Source organism: Macaca thibetana, chromosome 6, assembly GCF_024542745.1.
Source record: "Macaca thibetana thibetana isolate TM-01 chromosome 6, ASM2454274v1, whole genome shotgun sequence".
NCBI lineage: Eukaryota > Metazoa > Chordata > Mammalia > Primates > Cercopithecidae > Macaca > Macaca thibetana.
Genome location: NC_065583.1, coordinates 70446841 through 70473726, shown reverse-complemented (window position 1 = coordinate 70473726; position 26886 = coordinate 70446841). Strand labels below are relative to the sequence as shown.

Genomic DNA, 26886 nt, shown 5'->3' with positions numbered 1-26886 from the left:
TATATTTTAAACAAATGAAACTATAAATCAATAAAAATTCTTAAGAAGCTCTTTATAAAATAATATGGAGCAGTAGCTAAGATACTATTTGAAGAAGAAAAGAACTCAGAATAGTGTTTAACAATGTTATCATTTTTGTGAAAATAGTATTTAAATAGATATGTGTAAAATTTGCTGGATATGTAAATGTATGTATGTATATGCATGTATACATAAACCTATGTATGTATATGCATGTATACATATGTATACATATGTATATGTATATATCTCTGGAAGAGTAAAGGATAGCATTTATATAAACTTTTTTAACCATATTGTTTTCAAGCACATATTTGTAAAAATAAAATTACAGAGACATACGTGGTAGTGATAAACACCAAATTCAGAGTAGTAATTAACTTTGGAAAGGAATAGTAATAATAGAATTATGCAATGATACACAGAGCCTTCAACTGTTCTGTAATTCTTTTGTAGGGTTGTCATTTTCATATAATTTCAAACTTGAAAAAATAGTTAAAAGACAAGAACAAAGAACTTTCATACATCCTTTACCTATGTTTTAATATATTTTTCATCTCTCTCTCTTCCTTTTCTTTCTTTCCTCCCTCTCTCCTCTCTCTGTCTCTATCCACACAAACAAAAAAACATACTTTATCTCTAAATCATAACCATGATTCAATGACCAAAATTAGAAAATTAAGCATTGACTTAATATGATTAGCTAATCCATAGTCCACTGCATCTATAATATTATATTTATTTAAAAAATGCGAAGCAGGCTGGCCATAATTGTTCACACCTGTAATCCCAACACTTTGGAGGGTAAAAGTGGGAGGATCACTTGAAGCCAGGAGCTCTAGAGCAGCCTGGGCAATATAGTGAGACTCTGTCTCTACGAAATATTCTTTAAAAAATTAGCTTGCCATGGTAGTGTGCCTGTAATCCTAGCTACTCAGAGGGTTAGCGCAAGAAGATCCCTTGAACCCAGGAGTTTGAGGTTGCAGTGAGCTGTGATTGCACCACTGCACTCCAGCCTGGGTAAGAAAGTGACACTCTGTCTCAAAAAAAAAAAAAAAAAAAGTGAAGCAAATATGGGAAAATGTTAAAACTGTTGGAGTTTATTAAAGGGGATGTGGATGTTTAAAATAGTTTCCATTGCCTAAAAAATAAGGATAATTTAACCATACATAATGATGTTATCTAGCTCATGTTTTAATCAGCCATCAATAAATATGTAGTATTTTCTATCTATGATGGAGACCAATTTCCTGGCCTCCAGGGTCTGGACCCTAGAGTTCAGTTAAGGCAATTATTTCTCTCATCATGTCAGATAGATATGAATGTTATGGACTGAATGTTTGTGTTCCACCAAAATTCAAATGTTGAAGCCCTAATCTCTCATGTGATGGTATTTGGAGGTGGGGCCTTTGGGAAATAATTAGGTCCTAAGAGTGAAGCCTTCATTATGAGATTAAGAAGAGACACGAGAGAGATGATCTCTCTCTCCATTATGTTAGGATAAAGCAAAACTAAGGCCATCTGCAAGCCAGGAAGAGAACCTTTACCAGGACTAAGTGGAGTCTGCCTTGATCTTGGACTTCCAGCATTCAGAACTGTAAGAAATAAATATCTGTTGTTTAAGACACGCCATTTATAGTATTTTGCTATAGCAGCCTGAGCAGCATAAGTCACCTAGACTCACTCTGCAATGGAAAAATAATGGCTCATGAAGATTGTCACTCCAAACCCTTTGCAAAGGAAGGTACAAATGCCCAAGGCTGCTCATTACATAATTGCTCAGGAACACTGTTTCTCAGGTGTACACGATCCTGCACACTTCCACTGAGACACCTAGTGGTAGGCAGTTCTGTCTATCTGAAGATAAAAAGCAAAACACTATGCTCGGTCTTTTGCATTTTAACTCATAAAATGTCCAATTGGTTCTTTCCCCAAATGCTCAAAGGCTTTTGTTTATTCTAACTCCTCTTTAAATCATTCCAATGAGGAATAAAAAGAAATCAGACTGTGTAAGCACATTGCCCTGGGTCAAAGTCAGGATGAAATGCCCTCATCTCCTGATCTTTGTACTAACTGACTACTCACTGACCTACTATATTTGAATTATTAATTCTCATGGCTCTTTCAAAATCATTTATTTATGCCGGGCGCGGTGGCTCAAGCCTGTAATCCCAGCACTTTGGGAGGCCGAGACGGGCGGATCACGAGGTCAGGAGATCGAGACCATCCTGGCGAACACGGTGAAACCCCGTCTCTACTAAAAATATAAAAAAACTAGCCGGGCGCGGTGGCGGGCGCCTGTAGTCCCAGCTACTCAGGAGGCTGAGGCAGGAGAATGGCGTAAACCCGGGAGGCGGAGCTTGCAGTGAGCTGAGATCTGGCCACTGCACTCCAGCCTGGGCGACAGAGCGAGACTCCGTCTCAAAAAAAAAAAAAAAAAAAAAAAAAAATCATTTATTTATAAAACAAAATACTATAGGACATTATCTGAATCTTCAGATTTATTTCACTGCAACTAATTTATTTCAATATATATTAAATATAATTGACTTACATTAAGATATAATGAGTGTAGGCAATGTGCTAGGTCCTAAACGCAGATACAAATGCAGATATAAACATCATAATAAGAATTCAAATGCATAGATTGGAAATTATCAAGATCATTACAAAATGACTGTTCTCTATAAGAAATCCTTTCAAGAAGAGTAACCAACAAAAAAGCTCTAACTACAAAAATACAAGTATACATGGAAAAAATAATGCAATTCATTGTATCAGAGAAGTTTGGGGGTTTGGGGGAAAGCAGGCATTTTTCATTGAATTAAACGACAATGGAGCTATAAATTAGCACATCCTTTTAATAGGAATAACACCCACACTACAGTTTTATAAATCTCTTCTTTCCAACCAGTGAGAGTAGCCTATACTCTCTGAGGTAAGAAGTCATTGAGTTTCTTTCCTGGTTTTATAAAATAGCAAAGTATGAAATATTTATTAAATATGTTTGTTATTAAATGCTTATCTTCTTTTCAAATGCATTTTTGGAATGACTGTTCTTTAAAACGGATTTGAACCTTTAGAACTGTTAGGAGCACATGAGGAAAGACTTGGGAACTTAGGAGTATAATTAATATTGTTAGGAGGTACTAGATATGAGTTATGAGTTCATACTACAAATGTTGAGGAATAAGAGCTATAAGTCAGAACGAAAGGGGAGACGGAATTATATTTGACTGAATGACTATACTGGAGAAATTGCAGGTTTGGGGCCATACCATGGGACCCTTACATACTGTTGATAAACTTTCTTGGTAAAAGGATTGTAAACACTACAGAGAGTCAAAACCAAACCTGTCATTAGGCTGAGTAGTATGATTTCCTAGAGCAGAGATCTGTAAACTTTTTCTGTGAAAGATGAAATAATAAATATTTTAGACTTTGCATGCCAGATTGTTTCTGTCACAACTGCTTAACTCTGTCCTTGCAGCACAAAAGCAGCCAAAGACAATACTGTAAAAAAAGGGACGGTGGGTTTGGATGTATTTCAATAAAACATTATTTACAAAATCAGATAGATAAGTAGAATTTAGCCTACATAGGCTGGGCACGGTGGCTAACGCCTGTAATCCCAGCACTTTGGGAGGCTGAGGCGGGCTGATCACTTGAGGCCAGGAGTTCGAGACCAGCTGCCAACATGGTGAAACCCCGTCTCTACTAAAATTACAAAAATTAGCCAGGTGTGGTGGCGTGCGCCTGTAATCCCAGCTTCTCGGGAGGTTAAGGCACAAGAAATGCTTGAACCTGGGAGGCAGAGGCTGCAGTGAGCTGAGATTGTGCCACTGCACTCCAGCCTGGGCAACAGAGTGAGATCTGTCTCAGAAAAACAAACAAACAAAATAAATAGCATTTAGCCTACAGGCTGCAGTTTGTTAACCCCCTGCTGTAATCTCTCAAAATCTTTTCTAGGTGATATACCCACATTAAGACAGTCCTCAGGCCAAACTCATAGATCCCAATTCTTTGCTATCCGTTTATCCTCTTCCGAACTTTCTAGAGTCTCCTTTTCTGTTTCTTCCTCCCTCCACCCCCACATGTGTCTGGAATTGTCAGGTAGCCTTTTCTCAGAAGCCCCGAATGGCTGTATGGGAAGAAATTAGACCTCGATGAGACACACAAAATGATTATTAGGGACTTACTCTGTTTAAGAGAGGAAATATAGTTAGGGGTGATTGCTTAATGCAGAGATTATTACTGAGAATAGTGGGACTCAATAGAGGAGACACTTGGAGGGCCTCAAACACACCAGATGAGAAATAAGCTGAGGGCTACCCCCTGACTCACATAATGATCACTTTTTAAAAGACCCTTTTATACATAAACAATGTGGCTAAACTATGAAACAAATTACACAATAGAGCCCAGTAAGTGCATAGATTTCTTGCAAATCCTGGTTGGCAATATTACTAGGAAAAGAGGAAACAGAGGAAAATTGCAGAATTTCTTATAACTCATCTTTCACAGCTAGAAACTTTTTTTCTAACAGAATTTAATGAAACATTAAGAGCCACTGTTTCCTGTGCAAGAGTTATAGAACTGGTATGATGCCACAAGGCGGACATAGAAGATTAGGAAAGGAATGTTACCTGATGGCTGCATGTGATGACATCCTGCTGACTCCTGTGAATGACTGCATCAGTCAGGGTCCCACAGGAAACAAGCAGCATGTTCAAACTGGGTAATTGTGGGAAAGTTTACTAAGGGGACTCTTTACAAAGCACATAAGCTGGAAAATCAAGACTAATCATATAATTTATTGTTGAAACTGTGCCACTCTTTTTCGCAGTACTTTGAGTTGCTGTTTTAGGAATGGTGCCACTTTTGAGGGTGAAAGGAAGCTTTATTAATAAATTATTCCAGGACAATGGGTATAAACTGGGTCTAGCACAGCCAAACCATAACTTTTGCAAAGTGGTGTATCCCAGGCTAGCAAAAATAAGGAGCTGTTATCACCCCTATCCCTACAAGGACAAAGGGAGGAAACAGTTACGAGAACCTGGCAGGCAGCAAGATGAAAAGATTAACAAACAGGAGCTATGGCCCTCTATAAAGGAAAGCATCCAATCTACAGTGAACCAACAGCTAGAGAGTGGGTGAATTAAAATCCAAACTTCACTGTCTTACTACTTTCTGATCTCTTGCCAATATCTCACATTAGGTGAACCCAATCAGAAGCTGGAGGTCAGGGGAGCCTGTGGATGCAGTCTTTATGGGTTTGCTTCCAAGGTACAAAGCCACATAGGGAAGGACAGAGAGTATACCTAAACAGGAAAATAGAAGATATCCAGCATAGTAAATATCCTTGCAAAGTATCCAAAACTGAAACTATCCTTTGGCTCTGACTTCTTCCAAAACTTTTTTTGAAGCATTCTAAGAAAGCTTGACTACTACATTCTTCTTGAACAACTTTCTCCCTATTTATGTCCTATCATGTTGTAGAAAAACAGTAAAGAAAGCAAGAACTTTTATCCCCAACTGGCTGTATTAAGACTGTTTCTTCACAGAGCAATGAATGTAAACACGAGGTTTACATGAATATATTTAGTGTCCTCACTATCCATTTCAAAAAGATCCGGGAACATTTCACAGCCATGGGCTGATTATGAAGGTATCATCAGCCTGGGAATAAAATGAAATAAAAAACTTGTTTTTCACATTTATCATAGGAAACTCCTTCACTCCACTTTCTCGTTCACAAATGTTCCCAAGAGATCTTAGAAGAAGTGTGGAGTCTGGTGAACCAAATCAGTGGTTCAGACCAACAGCCAATCTGCATGAGCATAAATATAAAATGCAAAGGAAATAGGCAAAATAAATATGACTTTCAGGGGTGAACACTAGCCACTTCTCCTTACATAAATACCATCCTTGGCTATAAACAATTAAGGTAGAATATGAAAAAGGAAACAACGTCCACCTCTGAAAGTGTGACACTCTCTTTTATATGAGCATATGAAAACCAAGAGGTAGAATGATTTTATGACTTGTGTCCTGGAGGATCCAGAGCAACACACTTTACTTTCAAGACCAAAGAACACCCTTCTGCTAGGGAAAGTCCATTATTACCCTTTCTAAATTATTATCAAGCTAAAGTTGGTGTCATTGACTTTTCTTACTCCAAAGAGAGAGATCTCCCCTATCTCATCAATAACCTCTCTGATATCCCTTCCATTTTTTTAAATCCCATAATTATATTATTGAATAAGGTAAAAAAAAATAGCAGTCTTCTTTTGCCAGCTATTTTTCAAACCCAAACTGAGTTTTGCATGAGTTCTAGGCTGCTTTAAATATTCAGGACAGTTCAAGGAAAAGGAGGAAAGACATAAATTTAAAAAGAAAGAGGGAAAGACTAAGGGAATAAAAGAAAGAGTGGGAAGCATTACTAAAACAAGAAATAAAAGTATTAAGAAAATTAATGAATGATTTATCTTTTGAGTGAGGGTAGGAGAAAAAAGAGCTATGTCATGGATCATTTTCTGATCCATCACATGGGTGAGAGTATTGCCTACGCTTCCTGAGTAATCACAGAGTGTTACAAATGATCTCACTTCTATTTCCGTATGGAAGACACACCATTCTTCACCTAACCTAGGATTTCTCAAACTAGGTATGCAGATACTGTTCACTCCTTCAGCATTTGGACAAATGAAAAGAAAAGGAAAACAGGAAGATTTTCAGCTCACCCTGAATTTTCACAGAGGGCCGTGGTCTGAATTGTTGCCCCAGGTGAGACAGAAGTAGATTCCAGGAAGACAGCAGCAAAGAACTAGAAAAAGAAGACTTTATAGAGAGGTTCTTTCAATGGAAAAGAATTTGCTTCCTGACAATGATTTTCATAGAAGGTTAATATGCTTAAGCATATTGAGAATTCATTGAATGTCTATTACATGTAGTACAGAAGACAGCCCTATTGTGGTTATGATGATGACCATTAGCTTAAGAAAAATTGCCTTTCATGATGAATTTGTATGTGGGAGAGCTTGTCATAGTCTACCCCTTGTAGTGGCTGTTTGGAAGCTCAGAATTCACTTTTGAGATCAATTGTTGTAATTCTCCAGTTTTTAGTAATGTTTTTCTATAGTCTTCCCTGCACCTGATTCTAAGCACTTTATTCCTTTGTTCCATTCTCTTGTCTCACTTTGACTGTTTTTTTACCTTTTGGCACCAATGTATTTATTGCAAATCACTTCAAATGCTACTGGAAAGGTAGATAGTGAACAAATGAACTGCTATAAAACATTACCTACTTTTAAAGAACTCACAATCTAATAGAGAGATAAGTTTGAAAAGCATTATTGAAATGTTAAGTAATCTATAGAAGTCATAGAAAGAAGTCAAAAATAGATATGGCTTACAGGATAATGAGGTCGCATCTGGGTAGGAGACCACTTTTGGAGACATCCAATAAGATGAACATGGAAAGACACGAAAATCTATCATCTCAGATTGGGAAGAAGAAAGCCCAGAGCATGTTTAGAGCATATTACCTTCAGATACCATTTGCTGGAAGCCTAGGAGAATCAAGGAAATAAGGCTGGAAAGACAGCCTGGAGCCAATGCAGGAAGGATAATTGTAAATCTCAAAACAACCTTAAGTAGGTTGTTTTGCCATAACTTTTTGAGCAGAAAAGTAATATAATCCAGATGATCCAAGAGGTCACATAATTACAGATCAGGAAATTGCAGGCAACAGGAACAAGTGTTTAGCAATGTTTTAACAGATAAAGAGACACCTAGGATGCCTTAGGAGTAGACACTCTGCCTACCTCATCTCAACAAAGACTCTACATAGATCATAGACACAAGGGGTTTTTAAAGGAGAAAACAAAAGAAGGGAGGCAGCCTGGTTATACCTCCAGAAGAATGCAAGTCAAACCTCAGTGCAGGCTGCTTTCTGCTGTTCTTGCCCCCATCAGCAATCAAGAAATGAAGCTGAAGGTTCTAGTGGGCACTCACACTCTCTGGCCCTAGCAAGCCACTAGAGGGGAAGGCATGTGAGGTGAGGGTGACAGAAGCAGCCACCATGCCCTTTCCTTTGTCTCTTGGAGACATCCAGCCCAGTGAAGAAATCTGGGTTTAGCTCCTGTCTGCCTATGCAATGTCCAGCTGCCGACCAGAATCATCTCTGATGTCACAACAGATGAATCAGATTTTGACATCATCCCACAATACCCTGAGGAGTTGGTGATGGGGGAAGAATAGACTTCTTTTTCAATGAATGCTGTGGTGACTTGAGTACAACACATGAAGAATTCCAGAAAAGAGCCACTTTTGAAGTCAGCGGTGAATCAGAGGTTTTCTGACCCTCTCCAGTGCCTTCTATGAAAAAGAGTTCAACTCTGGCTTCAGTTTGTCCCTTACGCTTTTCCGGAATCCCTCGACATTTCCTGCTCTTTTTCCCGGGCACCGTATGGCCTGTGACATTTGCTGGGACTCATACACGGCGTCCAACCTCCTTGCTCCGAGCGATGACTCCTAGGAACTTCCCTAGTACCAGAGCTATGCAGGCTCTGACACGCGAGGGCGGGGGGCGGGGTGGGGGAGGGGGTGGGGGATGAACGGGGAAGCGGAAGGGAAGGAGAGAGAAAGGGGACCTGGGTGTAGAGAGGGCCCAGGGCAGCATGAGCCAAGCTAGGGTGGAGCAGGGGGTTCGTCTCAGCAACGTGATCAGTGTCAGCCTTTCCCTCCCTTCAACGCTCCATTGGTGCTGCTGGAACTCGGAAGACTGCTAGACAGACATCCTCCAGGGCGCTCTCCCTGACTGCCCTTTTAAGCACTCTTTTCTGGATCAACAATAGTTTGCTAGCACAAATCTGAGCCCACCATCTCGTTGCTTCTCCGGTCTCTAAAACCCGTACCCGCGCTCAGGCCCCAGGTGACAGACGTTTTCCAGTCTACGCTGCGCGGGGCTAAGCCTCTGGGAGGCAGAGCTCACGAAAGCGTGCGCCGCCTCTGGGAAAGCTGAGCTCAGGACAGCATCCTCTCCTTGCGCTCACCGCTAGGCATCCAGCAGAGCGGTCTCCTCAAGTTTAACACTGGCTTTAAGAGTGGGACTGTGAAGGTGGCTGGGCACTGGAATTTGTGGTTTTAAAAGTTCTTGACACCTACTAGAAAGTGCTAGAGGACCCTTCAGCCCCTAAGGTGCCCCTAGTCACCAAGAGTAGGCGCTTTTCCTGAAATTGATATGATAATTTGAAAAGTAGGATTTTTGAGAACAAGGCACATCAGATCTTTCCCCATTTATTTCAACCTCTTATCGTTCCTGCCCCTAAGGTTCTGGTCACGGTTGCACATTTAATGCTTTCACATGGAAATGCTGTTGAAGACTGAGACTGCACCCACCCTCCAAAGCATCCCATAAGTAAGCACAGTTTCTTACTAGCCAAGGAGAAGGGAAAGCATTAGTTGAAGGCGGCCACATGAAATTCTCAAAGATGTTCAGGATGCATGGGACAGTATGCAAGGACTCCAAATCCTTACAGTGGCTGCTGGTTTCAGAAGGTGTTTCTCCCAAATAATAGAAAAGATTGGTCACTGAAATGCCCTGTGGGAGAAAGACACTGGTATCCATTTCTTAAAGGACATTAACACATATGAAGAGTTTAGGGCAAAGTAAAAAGGAGGAAGGTGAGGGAAATTCCTGATGACTTTACTAATGTTAAAATTCCATAGATTTAGCTACTCCTTTTTTTTTTTTTTTCCTTTCACATCATCAATTCAGAATTCTATAAAGGAAGAGAATGACATGGTAGAAAATCATTGGCCTAGGAGGAAAGAGCCCGTAGGCGTTTAGGTGTTATATATCTGCAGCCAGAATGCTCTGGAGCATCAGGGAGACTCCAACTTAAGACAACAGCATGGGTGAATAAGGGCTTCCTGGGGACTGGAAATGAGAGGAAAACCTGGTGCTTGAGCACTGGCCCCTAAGGCAGGCCTTACAGATCTAGAGGCAATTCAGCCTTGGTGGGAAGAGTTTAGTGTGAAACTGGGGTGAAATTGGGTTTCCATGTACATTCCCTTTTGCCTTACTATGTGTTCTGTCAGTTTCTTTCAGGAAATTCTTCATCTTTCAACTTGTAGGGCTGGTGGTAACTTACGACTTCACTAACTGTGACTTTGAGAAGATTGAAGCAGACTATCTCCGTACTATTTCTAAAGACCTGATTACATATATGAGTGGGGTAAGTGAAGAAACTTTTTTAAAACGAATGTATTTTCATCAGAAGAGTAGGCATACACACACTCTACAATTTAACTTTGTAGGAAAGAAAAATAATTTAGAAAAAATCATGGTCCCACATTTTGTCAAGAATTCTTACAAGTGGCATCTAAAATGATTATCTAGAAATTGGCACATTCTAAGTGTGCAGATGCTGATGAGGAGCAGGTATTGATAGGCAGAGCATTATGCATCAAGGATGTCTATCCTCTGCTAAAGTGCTGCTCTGACTATGCTGTAAAAAGACAGCAGGGGAAAAGAGCTTAAGAAAGAAGAGTAAAAGAGAGATAATTCTCATGAGCTAAACTTTAAGGGTTGATGCTGTGCTCCAGTTCTCTCCAGTGTTTTAGATGTTTCAGGATGCTACTTATTACAGAATATGGTGTACTTGGAATTTTTTAACATACAGTAGTAATCATTTTCCTGATTAACCTAATTTCTAGATAGAGTTTGCATTCATGAATGGCCACAGTACAGATGTGGACATCCAAAGAATGGCATTATTACTCACCAGCATAGTGCTATGTGCAGTCGTGGCTTGAGGGAAAGGAGCAGGAGGTCTCCCTCTGAGACCTGAACTTTTTGGTGTGGTTTCAAGCACTAGCCAGCACTATCTAAAGACTATTTCACTGCCTTGTCAATGACATAGGAAACAGGTACCTGAGTGGAAACTGTTTTCAGAGCACCTTTAAAGCCTGGGAGCAAAGGATGGAGGGATGATTTTCCTTGTGGACTTAAAAGTCTTTACCCTCCTTGTCGTATTTTTCTTTCTTCCAGACCCAAAGTACCGACTTCAACAACACCGTCTCCTGTAGCAATCGGGTGAGTAGAGAGGTCAGTGCTGCTGGCTTTCTCCAGGGAGACGCCAGGCATTTTGGAGAGGGAGTATCCTGCGATGTGCAGAACCCCGAGAGGTGCCTGGGCTCCGGGACGCCGCGGCCGGGGATAGGGGACATCTGGGTTGCCAGCTCGGGGCTGCTCCCAGCTTGGGACAACACTTCTGTTCCAATTTAGGGAGAGGAAGTCCCTATCGGGAGGAAAGGCAAATTGGGAACTGGGATGAGGGAACTTTGTCGGGGCACCACCTGCTGTGCTCCGGCGGCGCTCCGCGCTTGGGCTCGGGCTTTTGGCAGCCTCCGCCCCCTGGAGACTTGGGCGGAGCGAGCGTGGGTGAAAGTCTTTTCGTGACCAGTGCCCTCCGCCACTCTCGCCACGCCCCTGCATCCCCGCGGTTGGTTCCTTGCTCTACTCAACCGTGACCTCTTCGCTCTTACTCTCGACTTGTGTACCCGCTCCTCCCCGACCTTCCTCCGCTCGCCTTTCAGTCAATTCTCACCAACTCTCTCTCTCTTCTTTTTTTCTTTCTGGTGTTTTCTCCTTTTCTTGTAAACTTTGCCGCCTATGAGCAGCCACACTGCCTTACTGAAATCCAGAGCCTAACCTTCAATCCCACCCCCCGCTGCGCGTCGCTCGCCAAGGAAATGTTCGCCAGGAAAACTAAGGCTACCCTCGCTCTCTGGTGCCCAGGCTATTCAGAAACTCAGGTAAGCCCGAAGCCTCAGACGCTTGCTTTGTACCTTGGGACTAACCTCAAATTAAACTGGGGCTTTGGTGCATAAGTCATTCTCTGATTTTTATTTAGGTTTTATCTTTCGAAGAGCAAACGAGCCGGGTAAAAGTAGTAGGATGTCAATTAGACCCACGTTGATACCCGGACTCAAACTCACCTATTTCTAGGGTTCTGATACTGTTTTGGCTGAATTATGGTTCTAAACCTTACGGCAATGTTTCAAGGTATGTTGAGTGAGCCTCCTATATCAGAATGTTTTGCTTGCTGGAGCCTAAGAGTATGGCTGTTAAAAATGCCAATTCCCGGGGACTCAACCTAGACCTTCAACATCAAAATCTCAGGTTATAGGGCTACTTAAGAGATTCTTGTCCAGTCCAAAGTTTGAGCAACACCGCTTGTTCTAATCACTTAATTATTGTGTGCTTATTTACTAAAACGTTACATTATACAAAAAATCTCTATCCTATGTTTGCTTAATTGCTTGTATGGATGCTGTTGCTGTCTCTTTACATATTTTTGCGCAGGTAGTTATCTGCATTTGAATGCTTGTGTAGCATTAAATATGGACATAGTGTAGTGGAAAGTTAGGCGTAGGAACTCTGGAGACAACCTGCCTGACTTTGAATCCTGGCCGTATAACTTCTGTGAAGACTTAGTTAAATTACTTAGCCGCTGTGTACTATAGCTTCATGGTAAGTATCATATCAGTTAGTCTTACATAGATTGTTTATGAGGATTAAATTAGTCAATACGTGTAAATGCAGTTGGAACAGTGCCTGGTACACAACAGGCACTCAATATTTATTTCAGTCAGCAAGTAGAGAATTTATCTTCAGGATGACAAGTTTAAGAAACAGAGAGAGACAAGTGCAGATATGTATGATTGCTCCTTATTAATCTAGTGGACTTTATATGTCTGCAATCTAGGTAGATGGACAAGACTGCCTTTTTTTTTTTTTTTTTTTTTTAACAGAGTCTTGCTCTGTCACCCAGGCTGGAATGCAGTGGCACAATCTCAGCTCACTGCAACCTCCGCCTCCTGGGTTCAAGTGATTCTCCTGCCTCAGCCTCCCGAGTAGCTGGAGCTACAGGCGCCCCCCACCACACCTGGCTAATTTAAGTATTTTTAGTAGAGACAGGGTTTCACCATATTGGCCAGGCTGGTCTTGAATTCCTGACCTTGTGATCTGCCCACTTTTGCGTCCCAAAGTGCTGGCATTACAGGCGTGAGCCACCATGCCCAGCCAAGACTGTCACTTTTTAGAGATTGAGGATTGAAGCCATAGGGCTGATCTGGGTTGAGCTTGAATTAGAAACTCAATACCAGACAGCCATATGACAAATCTATGTGGCTTCATGCCTTCTTATGAAGGAGTGACTGGCAAATCTACAGATGGCCACAATAAAATTCATTCAAATAAGAGCACAAACAAAAAACTAGATCAAGTTCTTGGACAACATGTGAGAAAGGGAGAGTCTGGAGAAATTTATTTCAGTCACCTCTCAAGCCCAAATGGAGAGTCTAAGACTAATAATAGTTATGATCTTATAGATTTTTGTAAGATTTGTGCTTGATAACCCCGTGACTTTATTAATCTGCATACCATGTGTCTAGGGGGCCCAGTGTACTATTCAAAGGTAATTCAGATAAAGTTATATGCTGGAATCCTCTTTAAAATAAACCTTCAGATGTCTGTGGCATATCTAGACAGTGGGGCAGGGGAGGGGGAAGGATGGGGAGCAGGAGCATGCATTTTGGGTTCAAAAAAGAGATTAGGTTTACTGAATTACGTCTATAAGGAGGTATAAGATAGCTCTTACCCATGAGGAACTTGTGATCTTGTCAGGGAGATCTTGAAATCAGCAATTTATTCATTTATTTAATCACTCAACAAATATTCAGTGTTTCCTATGATTAAGACTCAGTGCTATGGGGAATACCTATGATGCAATATAAAGAAAAGCATGTTAAGTGAGAGCCAAGTTAAATGACACATACTCTTAAGCACTGGAAGACTTTCCAAAACCAAGGTCTGAGCAATTATTGGAGGCTTTTTGAAGGAGGTGGTGGTTGGCCTTGAAGTGAAAGTAGGTGGGTAGAGAAACAGGAATTCATTCCCCTGGAGAAGGCACATACTAGCACATAGTAAGCAGGTGCTTTGGAAATACACTGAAAGATGGATTTGCATAGAGAAGGCAATAAAACCTGCACTCAACAGTTACTAAAGATAGTGAAAAGTAATTTTGACTATTGATTCTCATATTCTGCAGATAAATGCTACTCAGGCAATGAAGAAGAGGAGAAAAAGGAAAGTCACAACCAATAAATGTCTGGAACAAGTGTCACAATTACTAGGATTGTGGCGTCGCTTCATTCGAACTTTACTGAAAAAACAGTAAATCATCTTTATTATGGTCATATTTCACAGCACCAAATAAATCATCTTTATTAAGTAGATGAAACATTAACTCTAACTGTGACACAGAAGATCACAAATAGTTATCTTTTAATTACAGAAGAGTTTCTTAACTTATTTTTCTAAGTTTTTATTGTTTAATATAAATTTATAATGCAGGGGAAGTACTACTCTTCAAATGTTGAGGGAAGCTTCTGTAACATTGATGACTGGCTTAATTGGCAGTAATTCTCAGCCGTAATTGCATAAGCATTACTCAAGAGGAAAATCCAAAAGTGTAGCAGGAGAACTCTTTTCCTTGAAAAAGGAAAAATATTGAACTAAATGATAGCACCTAAACTTACATTTAAAAGGCAGACATTCCTTCTACATGTAATGACACTTCTTGTGTTAAACTAAAAATTTACAAGAGAAGAAAGTGAAAGCAAATGGGGTTTCACAAATAGCTGTAAATATAGTGAACTAATTTGAAATAATTTTCAAGCAAAATATTGTGAAAGTATTCTAAGCTAAGTTTTAAATATTACCTAACAGACAAGAGTGGTATATAATAAGTAGATCCTGAGAAGTACCTTTGTTACAGCTACCATAAATATATATAGAGAGAATGTACTTTAATTTATTTTGTGAATGCTTTTGAAAATGTATATGTTCCTTTGTAATTGACACTATATATTTCTTAATAAAATAATTCTCAAATTTGTTTCTTACGAATCGTCTTTCAAATCTAGTTAGTAGACAATTTGCACACATACTTTTCTAAAGGACATTATTTTTCTTCAGGTTTTTACCTCTACTTATCCTTAGAGTCCATTGACTGCTCCCCTTTATACCTGTTGGCCCTGCCTATAGGAGAGAATATTTGGAGATAGGCAGCTTCAGGATGCATTGCAGTCATCCTTTTCTTAAATTATATCACTAGTCTTTTCTTGTTTCCCCTCTTGAACTTTCCTCACACCTGGAAGAAACAAAGTAGGCAAAAGTGAACAGGGGATGTCAAATCTGTTCTTGAATTCCTGCTGCAAGTTAGAGCCACAGGCACCCTCTCACTCACCTTCCACTCAGAATCCTCCAAACACCAGTGGGAAGGGCAACCCTGGCCATAGAACCTAGACCAAAATAGAGCATGTGGGAATGCACTGATTTTTCCTAGGTGTAGACATGCTCCTCTAATACTCCCCTGAGGGTTAGTTGGGGCTAAACCATGACAGAAGGGGGGAAGTTCAATGTCCTTAAATCCATCTTACCTACCAACAGGTAAGAGGAAGCTTACATTATATGTCCAGTAAGCATTTAAAGGGCACTTACTGTGGAACAAGCCTTCAGTCAAACACTGGGGATAGAAAAGAAAGACTCAGCCTTTTTCCAGAGAAGCTCAGGGTGTAGCTGAATAGGCAGTTTCTTTTGTCCTGAGGAAAATCAAGACATGCCTTTCTAAAAATCTTCCTCTGAAGACCTGACCCAAACCCTTAAATGCTATTACAAGAGAAATTTCTTTAAGTATACTAACTCCATTTTAGTAGGGATTCACTGACTAGATTTTACTGAACTATGAAAATAAATACACACAATTTTTCATAAAATTTTGGGCCCAATTCCCCTAAATGAATTGAGGATTAGGGAGAAAGGAGACAACTCAAAGTCATCCCATTAAGTGCAGTTTCTTTGAATCTTCTGCTTTATCTTTAAAAAATTGTATAATTTATATATTTTATTCTATGTATTCCATAGATGTCTTAATATAAAATTAGTCATTTAAATTACAGTCAATTAAAAGTAATGGGCAAGAGGATGCATTATATTAATTTAGTAAGAACTTTCCCAAATGTTGTAACAATGTGGATCATATATCTCTGTTTTTTTAAATATACTCAGGCTTTCTTGGTGGACTAGTATAGTATACAGTCAGTTATGTCAATGTTTCATGGTCAATAAAAGGAAGTTGCAAATTGTGATTTAAGCATATAAAGTTGGATATTTTCATATTGAGACTACATGGTTAGTTATGCTATTTATATAATCTATATTCTCACTTTCGTCTCCTTCATTCAGAGGCTAAGACTGCTGTATGAAAGTCTACTGCTGGCCAGGCGTGGTGGCTTACGCCTGTAATCCCAGCACTTTGGGAGGCCAAGGCGGGCAGATTGCAAGGTCAGGAGATTGAGACCATCCTGGCTAACACGGTGAAACCCCGTCTCTACTAAAAATACAAAAAATTAGCTAGGCATGGTGGTGGGCACCTGTAGTCTCAGCTACTTGGGAGGCTAAGGCAGGAGAATGGTGTGAACCCGGGAGCCGGAGCTTGCAGTGAGCTGAGATTGGGCCACTGCATTCCAGCCTGGGCAACAGAGCAAGACTCCGTCTCAAAAAAAAAAAAAAAAAAAAAAAAAACCCCAAAATACAAGAAAGTCTACTGCTGATATAATTCTTTATTTCTTTATATCCATAAAGTTTTGCTTTCTTGTTGCTGATATGGTTTCCCCTCACCTTTATTTTGATAAGGATAGAATGAAAAATTGATATTTGATTCTTAAAAGTTAAAGGAGCTTTTTTTTTTCTTTTTTAACAAAGAACATTGACAAATAACTTTACCAGCATAAAGAGTTGCCTCCTTTGACGATAAAAGGAGGGGCTTAGTCCTGTCTTGGTCAACATTTTTTCAAAAACTGAATTAAGCAAATGCAGCTTTAATACTTCTATAAAGAAAAACAAACTATATATTTTTATTTTTAGATGCTAATTTTCCAACATTTCTCCAAAATTCACATAGACTTTTGCTAGGTTGTAATTAGAAGGCAAACAAACACCAAATCTCACTGGCTAGCAACAACAGTTAATTCTCACTCACATTACAAACTGGCAACCTCAAGTCAGCTGCAGGCTTTATCTACAGACCTTCTCATTTCAGGACCCAGGCTGAAAAAGCAGCTCCTATTTGAGACTTACCTTTCTCTTTTGGCAACAGAAAAGAGCAAGAGAGTTGGTAGAAACAGATAATGGCTCTTAAGCATCTGCTGGGACTTGCTGAACATCATGTTTGCTTATATGCACTGGCCAAATTAAGTCAAACGCTTCCTATTCGTGCTCCACTATGAAGGATTTACTGCAAGTCTTGGGCAAAGGACAGAGAGACACATCTTCTTACAGGAGGAAGTTTAAATATTGGAGATGCTAAAGTACACAACTCATTACTTTGGGAGGGAACATGACTAACATAAAAAAAAGAGAGAACATTCCACATTTTTAGCATTTTATTACTTAAATGTAACTTTTTTTTTAAACAAATGTTTATTAAGCACCCCTTTTGTTCCAGATACTGTTCTGGGTGCTTGTTATGTATTAATGAACAAAACAGAAAAAAAAAATTCTCTACCTTTATGGAGCTTACCCACTAAACTATTAAAATAAGCCTAATAAATAAGTTAATAGTACAGTGAGATGCTCTTTTCCCCTCTTTTTTAATTTAAATAACGTTTACAAATAATTAGCAACTTGTTCACTTTTAAGTCATACCACAAATATGGCTGAAAATGTGCACTGCTATTGAGAAATCCGGGGTACAAATGAAATCACAAGTAAGTACAACATGTCAAGGACTAAATAACAAGCTCTCATTCTGTTATCATCTGCTTCTTAATGATCTTAACATCCAAAGTGTTTGAGGCTCTGTGCCAGAACTATAAAATAAATCAAGATTTTTTTTTTTGTTCAAGAGTGTATGAGTCAGATATTCAAATTAGCTAACAAGTTACTTTTGTTTCATAATAAAATAATTACATTTTAGAACTGGAAGGAACCCAAGAGAGTACACTGATCTGTGTAGAGACAGACCCTCCTTATCCCTTTCAAGCACAAGTATATTTACATTAGTAAATATACCCTCTTTATCCCTCTCAAGTACAAGTATATTTACATTAGTCACTCAACCCAAATCTGAATTGGCTGCCAAAACATTTTCATAAACGAAGTGAAATGGAAATAAAACAGTAAGATAAGAGGTTATTCCATATGTCAAACTTTGGTCCTGGGCTCTAACGTCACCACTGTTTTAGTTAACGTTCACATGATCAGAGATTGTTCCCCAAAGCTACATCTTGGTAAGGCAGTTGGCTCTCGAGGAGTGAGGTGTCTTGACACCCACTTCACTGGAATCAGTCTTCTTCAGCATCCTAAGGCACTTAGCTCTAATGAACTGCCCAGACTCCCCTTTGCATTATGATGAGCTCCTCTTTAGAACCCCTACTGTCTGCTTTTGACAGCTGACCTCAAGGAATACTGACTTAATCCAGGGGTCCCAATAACATTTAATATTTATCTTCCTTTTCTCGGAGGAATCTACAGTTATCCAAGTTGCCCAAGTGAGCAGTTCCCTTTCCCCAAATAATTAGTTCTACAACCCAGAGAGTCTATGAGTGAATCCCTCTGTCATCTTTGAAATGTCCCATTATAGTTTTCATCTGTAAATATGTCAGTATATATCCAAAAGATGAGGATCTTTACGTAATCATAATGCTACTATCACATGCAAAAATTAAACATAATTCCTTAATATAATCAGATATCCAATGTTTAAATTTTTCCAGTCTCATGTTTTTGTACATTTTAAAATAATCACATGTTTAAATCGTTTCTATGTCCAAGGCGTCGATCTCTCCTCCACTCTCCTGGGCGTCGCGCTTCCCTCTTTGCTTCCCGCCCTTGCGGTTCCGTCGGAACCTCAGGAGCTTCCTTCCGCCGCAAAAGAGCTGGAGAACAATGCTAGGCAACATGCTGGAGACCTTGGCCAACGGAACCAAAGTCACGCCTCCCATGTGAGCTCTGGAGGGAGAACTTTATGTGTTGCACTGAGGGCAGTCTCCGGAAACGCGATTCGCAGCGGGCGCCGGAAGCGGTCTTCTGTCTTCAGCTCTAGCAGATGACTGTTCCACTAGACACGCTGAAGGGACTGGATACGTGTTTTCCTTCGGGACCAGAGCTGAGCGGAGCCGGGATCGCGGCGGCAATGGAACGGGCCTCAGAAAGGCGCAAGGCCAGCGCGCTGTTTGCGGGGTTCCGGGCCTTGGGACTTTTCAGCAACGACATTCCACACGTGGTGCGGTTCAGCGCGCTCAAGCGCCGGTTCTATGTAACAACCTGCGTGGGCAAGAGTTTCCACACCTATGACGTGAGTGACTTCTTTCGTTGACTTCCCAGGAACCACCCTCCTTGGCCCCTAACTCTGTCCTGGAGCAATCCGGTTCACCCTTACCATCTACCACGGGCTTCCCTTCTTTAACCCCTCCCTGTCCTATTAATATTTCGCCATCGGTCACATCCACGTGCTGATTTAGCACTTGCAGTCCTCCTGGGGCGAGTTTCAGAGGCAGCCTGGCCAAGGGGAAACTGCTAGATAACCCCTCAGTTGTATGGCAATAATACTTGTTCAGTGAATATTTATTGACCTTCCCTTGAAGGTGGAAACATAATTAAGACAAACCTCTACCTCTTGCATTCTTAATGAGAGAGAAAAACATGCACGCTATTACGTTATTGGTGACACGAGCTGGGTTAGAAATTCACTCTAGGTAACACTGGGAGAACCGCAGATGGTGAGATTAATTACCGTTAGGGAAAGTATTTGATGGCAATCAGTTATTTTCAACTAATGCAAAGTGTCTGGCACTGTCACTCTAAGCCTTGCAGCTGTTTCTTTGCAAGATAGGTATCGTTATACCGTAGCACCTTTATATAAACTACAAAAGTAAATTTCAGATAAATTACTTGTTAGTGTTGATTTTTTTCTCCTTTAATGGCTCATAAATCATTGTAATAGTGTCTCTTGTTTACTTGTTTCTTTTGTCTTCTCCAAAAGAATGTAAGCTCTGTGAGAGCGGGAACCTTGATGAGGATGATAATAGTGTTAAATAAGTACTTTATTTTCTGGAAAACATGTTGTAGAGTTGTCTCTCTTGGAGGATTGTGAATGGCTTATTAGCAAGAAGAGCTGGGAGTTAGGAACCAGTTGAGTTAGTGGAAGAGGAAAGTGAGGGCAGAGCTGAGGTTAAGAGCAATTGGGTTTCTCAGAGTCTGAGTTGGTAATGGAGACAGGGTGGGTTAGGCATATCATTAAGATATCATGTGAGAGTATTTAGTGTTACCATTCTCTACACTTGTTCCCTGCTTGCCAAGTTTTACTTTTGCTGGTTAATGTTTTCTTCCTTGAAATGTAATTTTTCTAAGTTTATTACTTAAATAACTCTTGAAATCTTGTCTTTGGTACAGTGTCTTTCCTGACACTGCGTTACACACAGACACAGGTGTTTTTCCTTATATTCAACTTCCAAAGAAACCCTGTGGTGAGGAGAGTAACTTATTTGCACATTTTATAAAGTTAACAATTTACTTACTGTGCATTGATTTAGTCATAATAAAGATGGCTTTAGTCATAATAAAGATGGCTTTTAACGTCTCGTCTAGTGCTAACACTGATGATACATTCGTAACATCATGGCATGTAAATGTTCTTTACCCAGACTGTACACTGCTCAGATTAACCAATGCATTGGGCTATGACCTCTGAAACAGAAAATACTTGGGAGTAAAAAGAAAAAAAAAAAATGGAGCTAATGAACTTAAGTCACTAATTGGGTCTACAAGTGCTCTATCCCATGACTATGGCTGTATATGCTGTCCCCAGTCAGACTTCCTACAGTCCTACAGATCAGTTTCTTCTGCAGGGGAAACTAGACAAGTTGTGAATAGGTGGTGATAGTGATGGTAGCAGCTATCATGTATTGAGCAATTACTATATGACTGACCCCATTCTGTTTTACACAAATTTATTCGTTGAATCCTCATAACAATCCCATAAAGTAAATAAATACCTGTTTTACAGATGAAGAATTTGAGGCACAGGGAACTTATTTTTCCAGGGTCATACAGCTGGATCAGTAGCCATGAGTGGGATGAGCAAATTACAGTCTGCAAGCCAGTCTAGCCCACTGCTTGGCTTTGTATGACCCAGGAGTTATGAATGATTTTGACATGTTTAAATGTTTGTGGGGGTAGGCTGGGGGTGGGGAGAAGGATATTTCATGACATGAAAACTATGTGAAAATCAAATTTCAGTACCTATAGGTAAAAGTTTGATATACCCATGCACATTATTTATGTATTAAGTATGACTGTTTTCATGCTATGGTGGCAGAAGCTAGTAGTTGCAACAGAGACCACATGCATTGCCTGCAAAGCCTAAAATAGTTAATATTTGGCCCATTATAGAAAACATTTACCTACCCCTTCCATTACTACTCCTGGTGAAATATAGTTGAAAATATAAACTTCCCTAGTAATGAAAATTAGAGTCAGTAAGTGTCTTTCTTACGAAGGACAGCATAGCAAATATACGTGTGAGGTTATAGCTTACTCTTCAGGTGTTAGGTTATTATGATTGTGTTTGTTAATGAAAATTTAACCCTTTTTCTTTTTTTAAACAGGTTCAGAAACTTAGTCTGGTTGCAGTAAGTAAGTATGGACTTTATTCTGAATTTATGCACATCTAAAAAAATTTTTTTTATTTTGACATAAATTTGAGACTTACAGAACATATAAAGAAGCCAGGGTAACATGTATGTCTTATAAACTTACATTATCAGCAACAAAAAAGGGTGCCAGGATAGAATCATGTTTTGCTTTCAGTTGTTACGTATCTTTATTTTCTTTAATCTGGAACGGTTCTTTAGACTTTCTTTGTGCTTGATGACATTGACACATTGACATTTTTGGAGTACAGGCTCATTTAGAATGTCCTTCAGTTTGAGATTTTTTGACATTTCTTCAGGATTAGATTCAGGTTGTACCCGTTGGGAGGAATCACGGTGAATTGTATCAGAAGGCACATGCTGTTGGTTGGTTCTGTTCCTGATAGTGATTGGTTAGGAGGCTCTATTTTAAAGTTAGGCCGGGTGCGGTGGCTCACACCTGTAATCCCAGCACTTTGGGAGGCCGAGGCAGGTGGATCACGAGGTCAGGAGATCAAGACCATCCTGGCTAACACAGTGAAACCCCATCTCTACTAAAAATACAAAAAATTAGCCAGGTGTGGTGGCAGGTGCCTGTAGTCCCAGCTACTCAGGCGGCTGAGGCAGGAGAATTGCTTGGATCCGGGAGGTGAAGGTTTCAGTGAGCCAGATCGTGCCACTGCACTCCAGCCTAGGCAATAGAGTGAGACTCCGTCTTGGAAAAAAAAAGAAAATTAAAAAAAAAATTAAGTTAGTGTTTTGTCCTTTGTAACGGATAAGTATCTTTTGGTAATATGCACTGGGACTATGTAAATATCCTAGTACTCTTCAAAGTTATTACCTGCTGCTTTTAGTATTTTATGATGATACTTGCCTGAATCAGTTATTAATATGATGGTTGCCAAATGCATGTTGATTATCCTTAATCCAAAAATTTGAAACCCAAAATGCTCCAAAGTCTGAAACTTTGAGAGCCAACATGATGTTCAGAGGGAAATATGCATTGGAACATTTCTGATTTCAGACTTTCAGATTAGGAATATTCACCTGGTTATGCAGGTAGTCCAAAATCCAAAAAAATCTGAAATCTGAAACACTTCTTGTCTCAGGCATTTCAGATAAAGCATAGCTTTTAGTGATTTTCTTTTTCCATCATTCCTTCTACTGTAAGGAAAAGTTTCCCCTTTTCTCACATTTTGGTATTTCTTTCCAATGGAAGGAATTTTAATAATAGATTAGAAGGCAGAAGAAAGGCATTAGAACTTAAGTTGAATACAAAATTAAATGATAAATCTATAAAACAGGATTATGCAAACAAATCCTAATATGGAATTTGCAGCATGAAAGTACAACAATCCTCTGTCTACTAACTCTCCTGCCCCAAAAGAGGAAATGGAAATGTCAGTGTGACCAGGATACTGAGAAAAGAATCATATGTCACGTGAGAAATGCTAAAGATTGATAGGCATATTTCTCTTGGAGAAGACTGTAGAAACAATATTGTCTTTAAATGTTTTAGGAGTAGGCATATAGAATACCATATGGAATATTTTTGGGTTGGTCCAAAGTTAGAGATTTAGATTTTGAGTTACTTTTAAAATTTTTGTGAAGTTATTAGTGAACTTGATGTTCCAGAAGATATTCACATGGGTCAGGCGTGGTAGCTTATACCTATAATCCCAGCATTTTGGAAGGTTGAGGTGGGCAGATCACCTGAGGTCAGGAGTTCAAGACCAGCCTGTCTAACATGGCGAAACCCCGTCTCTACTAAAAATACAAAAATTAGCTGGGTGTGGTGGTGCACACCTATAATCCTAGCTACTCGGGAGGCTGAGGCAGGAGAATCAGTTGAACCTGGGAGGTGGATGTTGCAGTGTGACAAGATTGCATCACTGTACTCCAATCTGGGCGACACAGTGAGACTCCGTCTCTCAAAAAAAAAAAAAAATGTTCACATGAAGACTGGGTGACTGTCAGAGCTTTGTGTATCAGATGACAGTTTTTTCCAAATAACCTCAAAAAGCTTCTTTTCATTTCTCTAGGATTATGTTTTTATTTCTGCAAATCCTAGACATTCTCTTAGGGAAGGACAAGGGGATTTCCTATCCTTTGTTTGATAGTTACTATTAGATATTTAAAATATTTTAGTCAAAATGTTATACTCTGATTCTCAACTTTGATCTTTATATATTTTTTTAAATTATAACCATGAAAAATGTTGTACGTATACTTGGGGTTTCTGGTTAACATCTTAAAAATCCCTGTTTCTTTCATTTGGTATTTGCTAGGTAATTCTGTTCCACAGGATATCTGCTGTATGGCAGCTGATGGCAGATTAGTCTTTGCTGCTTATGGAAATGTTTTCTCTGCATTTGCCCGTAATAAAGAGGTTGGTATCACTAAACTGCTTGTTTGCAGTCAGTAGTTGTTTGTTGTGATAGTGGAGGGAACTTTAATTCTGTCATTCTTTACCTGGCACACTCTAGAACTCTATAGTATTCTTTTTTTTCTAATGTATATTCAGTTTTCTGGAGGAAGATAAATTTTCAGAAAAGGCTTACTTAAAACTGGTGCTTTCCTTCAGTTTCTTTGCCCAGAGATGAATATCAGAATAACTTGGAGAGTTTCTTCAAAATTTTTTATGCCCAGTCAGTTCCCATCTCAGGAGTTTTCTGTTTCGTATATTTGTAGAGATGGGACGTAATGTGTATTATTAAGTGTATTTTAAAAATACTTTCCTGGAAAAGTTCATATTTGCACTACCACTTTATGTGGGTTGATTATTCATTATGCATAACTTAGCTTATAACTCTTTTTCTGAAAACCAGATGCCTGTTCCCTATTTAGAGAAAGCTAGATTCTGTTTTCTCCACTGCTAAGGAAAGATCTTTTCTGGTCTAAATTTACCAGTTGGTTTCTGAATTTGTCCTGGAATAACTAGGTTGAGAGGTGACCTGGCCTTAATGATCTAGAATGAAAGGAAATGTAGGAATGGGAATACAAGGATAGCCAAATGCTAGTATCACTGTACTTGTCAGGGACTTGGAGTGAGGTGGTTCCCACAGTCTTTCATCATCACTACCTGTGGCAGAGGAAGGTAACTTATCTGTAGAGTTCTTTAATGGAAGGTGTTCAGATTTTTAGAATTGGAAAAAATGTTCATTTTTGTATTGTTGTTTATAGTTTTTCCAGGGAGATATATATGATTTACATGAGGAGACTTTATCCCATATGTATATCCTATATGTGGTTCAGATGCAGAGACTTTAATAAAGGACCTTTATGCACAAGTGTGGTCAGGGTTAGGGGAACAAAGTAGGGGTGGGGAGGCATCGGACACTGTCAACTGTAGGAAGTTGTTACCACCCCTAAGGCCAAAGGGCCAAGGAGAAGAAACAGTGTTACTGGAATCTGGTGAGAACTGAAACCATGGAGAAGGGGCTATACTTATGGAGGGATCAGCTACTGTAAGGATCTCTGTCAAAGCAGAAAGGTATGGGGAAAAAGACCCTATATCCCCCTTTCCCGTCTCATTTGAAAGCCAGTTGGTGATGGAGTCTGTAGAGATCAGCCTTCTGGAATATACCATCTCGCTAGGATATATGTAGTTGCACTGATTGAATTGGGTGAGGGAACTAGTTGTGTGTGCACGCCTCCTCTCTAACCTAAGTTGGAAGACTGAGCTTCAAAGGTCTCATTTCTTTGTACTAAATGGACAGTTTACTTCCTTATTGTTGAACTGGCTGAGGGAGCAGATGAACATGCCTAGTTCCTTCATATCTATGCATTCATCCTAACCTTGAATAATCAAAAGTTGGGGTACATTTCTTAACAGAAGCATCTCCGGATTAGCTTGTTTTTGGGATAATATGAATAATATGACATGATGACTGAGTAATAATATGAAATTCTTTTAAACTTCGATATTGTAGATAGTACATACCTTTAAGGGTCATAAGGCAGAAATCCATCTCTTGCAACCCTTTGGAGACCACATTATCTCTGTTGATACTGACAGCATTCTTATTATTTGGCACATATATTCAGAAGGTAAGAGTTAACTCACTTATTTGCTTTATCTTAGGGTAGTATGTGTTTAATTAAAATTTAAAATCTATGTAAATATCTATGCCAGAGATTTTGCCTGTAAATAGTAAGAAATTTAAAAAATTAAAAATCTTTAACATGTATAAGAAAAAAGTTCTAAGTAAGAAAGAGATAAACAACTGTAGCAAGGTAACTACTTATAAACTGTTTAATGTGCTTACCTCAACTGATGTATTTTCCATTGCAGTTCTCCAACTTTAATGATTTGTTATATTCTCTGTGGAGTGAATATTGATGTATTTTCATGCCTGAGTAATTCTTGTTTTGTATTTTCAACTTTTAGTAAAGGAGACTAATAGTAAACTTGATCTTGTAATCTGAAGGAAAAGTACATCCATTTCCTAGGGATATCAGTCAGTTTCTTTCAACTGTGATAGTCTTAGACAGTGGCTATGTTTATGGGATTATGTATCTTTAAACATGAAGAATTTATCCCTAGGATATCTACACCTTTCCTCAATAAAATACTGGGTTCATTATGAATTGAATCTTTTAAGTTCTTTAATCTGGTTACATTTTTAGCTTATATTGCTTCTTGGTTATTTCATTGTTCAATACACTGTGGTTTTTTTTTTTTCTTTCTTTCTTTTTTTTCTTTTTTTTAGTAAATATCCTGAAGATTACATTTCTGGGAATTATTCCAAGTTCTTATGTCAGATTAGTAACCCTTTTCTTGTTTTGTGTTTGCTCAAGTAGAGGGAGGGAACAGAATTCCAAAAGTATTCCTTGTGTAGATAGAAGTTAAAAGGGCTTTTATTAGGTTACAGGATCTGGTTCTTACATTCCAGCAGACTCTCTTGATGCTGATGGACCAGCTTTTTTGTTGCTGTTATAGCAGCATATTGAACCAGTATCTTCAGGGAGCCATTTGTAGTGACGAATAAAGTCAAGGATCTCTTAAAATAACATTCAAAGTAAAGTTTATATAATTTTCACCTATACTGTACTTCCTAAACTGGGGTACCCATACCCCTGGGATTGTACAGCAGTGTA

At 39.3% G+C, this 26886-nt stretch overlaps 2 protein-coding genes across 2 annotated transcripts in view; both read left to right on the top strand.

Annotated features, from left to right (window-relative positions):
* The first annotated feature begins 8276 nt into the window (after window positions 1-8276).
* On the top strand, window positions 8277-14990 carry TSLP (thymic stromal lymphopoietin). The gene is made up of 5 exons (XM_050793108.1): window positions 8277-9708; window positions 10126-10262; window positions 11078-11122; window positions 11710-11844; window positions 14142-14990. The coding sequence occupies exons 1-5, from the start codon at window positions 9675-9677 to the stop codon at window positions 14268-14270; spliced, it is 480 nt and encodes a 159-aa protein (XP_050649065.1). The 5' UTR covers window positions 8277-9674; the 3' UTR covers window positions 14271-14990.
* Window positions 14991-19123: 4133 nt separating this feature from the next.
* The window catches only part of WDR36 (WD repeat domain 36), a 37478-nt gene continuing 29715 nt past the window's right edge, over window positions 19124-26886 (top strand). The window contains exons 1-4 of the mRNA XM_050793050.1: window positions 19124-19451; window positions 21763-21790; window positions 24075-24175; window positions 25719-25836. Of these exons, the coding sequence (XP_050649007.1) occupies window positions 19203-19451; window positions 21763-21790; window positions 24075-24175; window positions 25719-25836 (496 nt within the window). The 5' untranslated portion in view covers window positions 19124-19202. The remainder of the gene's footprint in view (window positions 19452-21762; window positions 21791-24074; window positions 24176-25718; window positions 25837-26886) is intronic.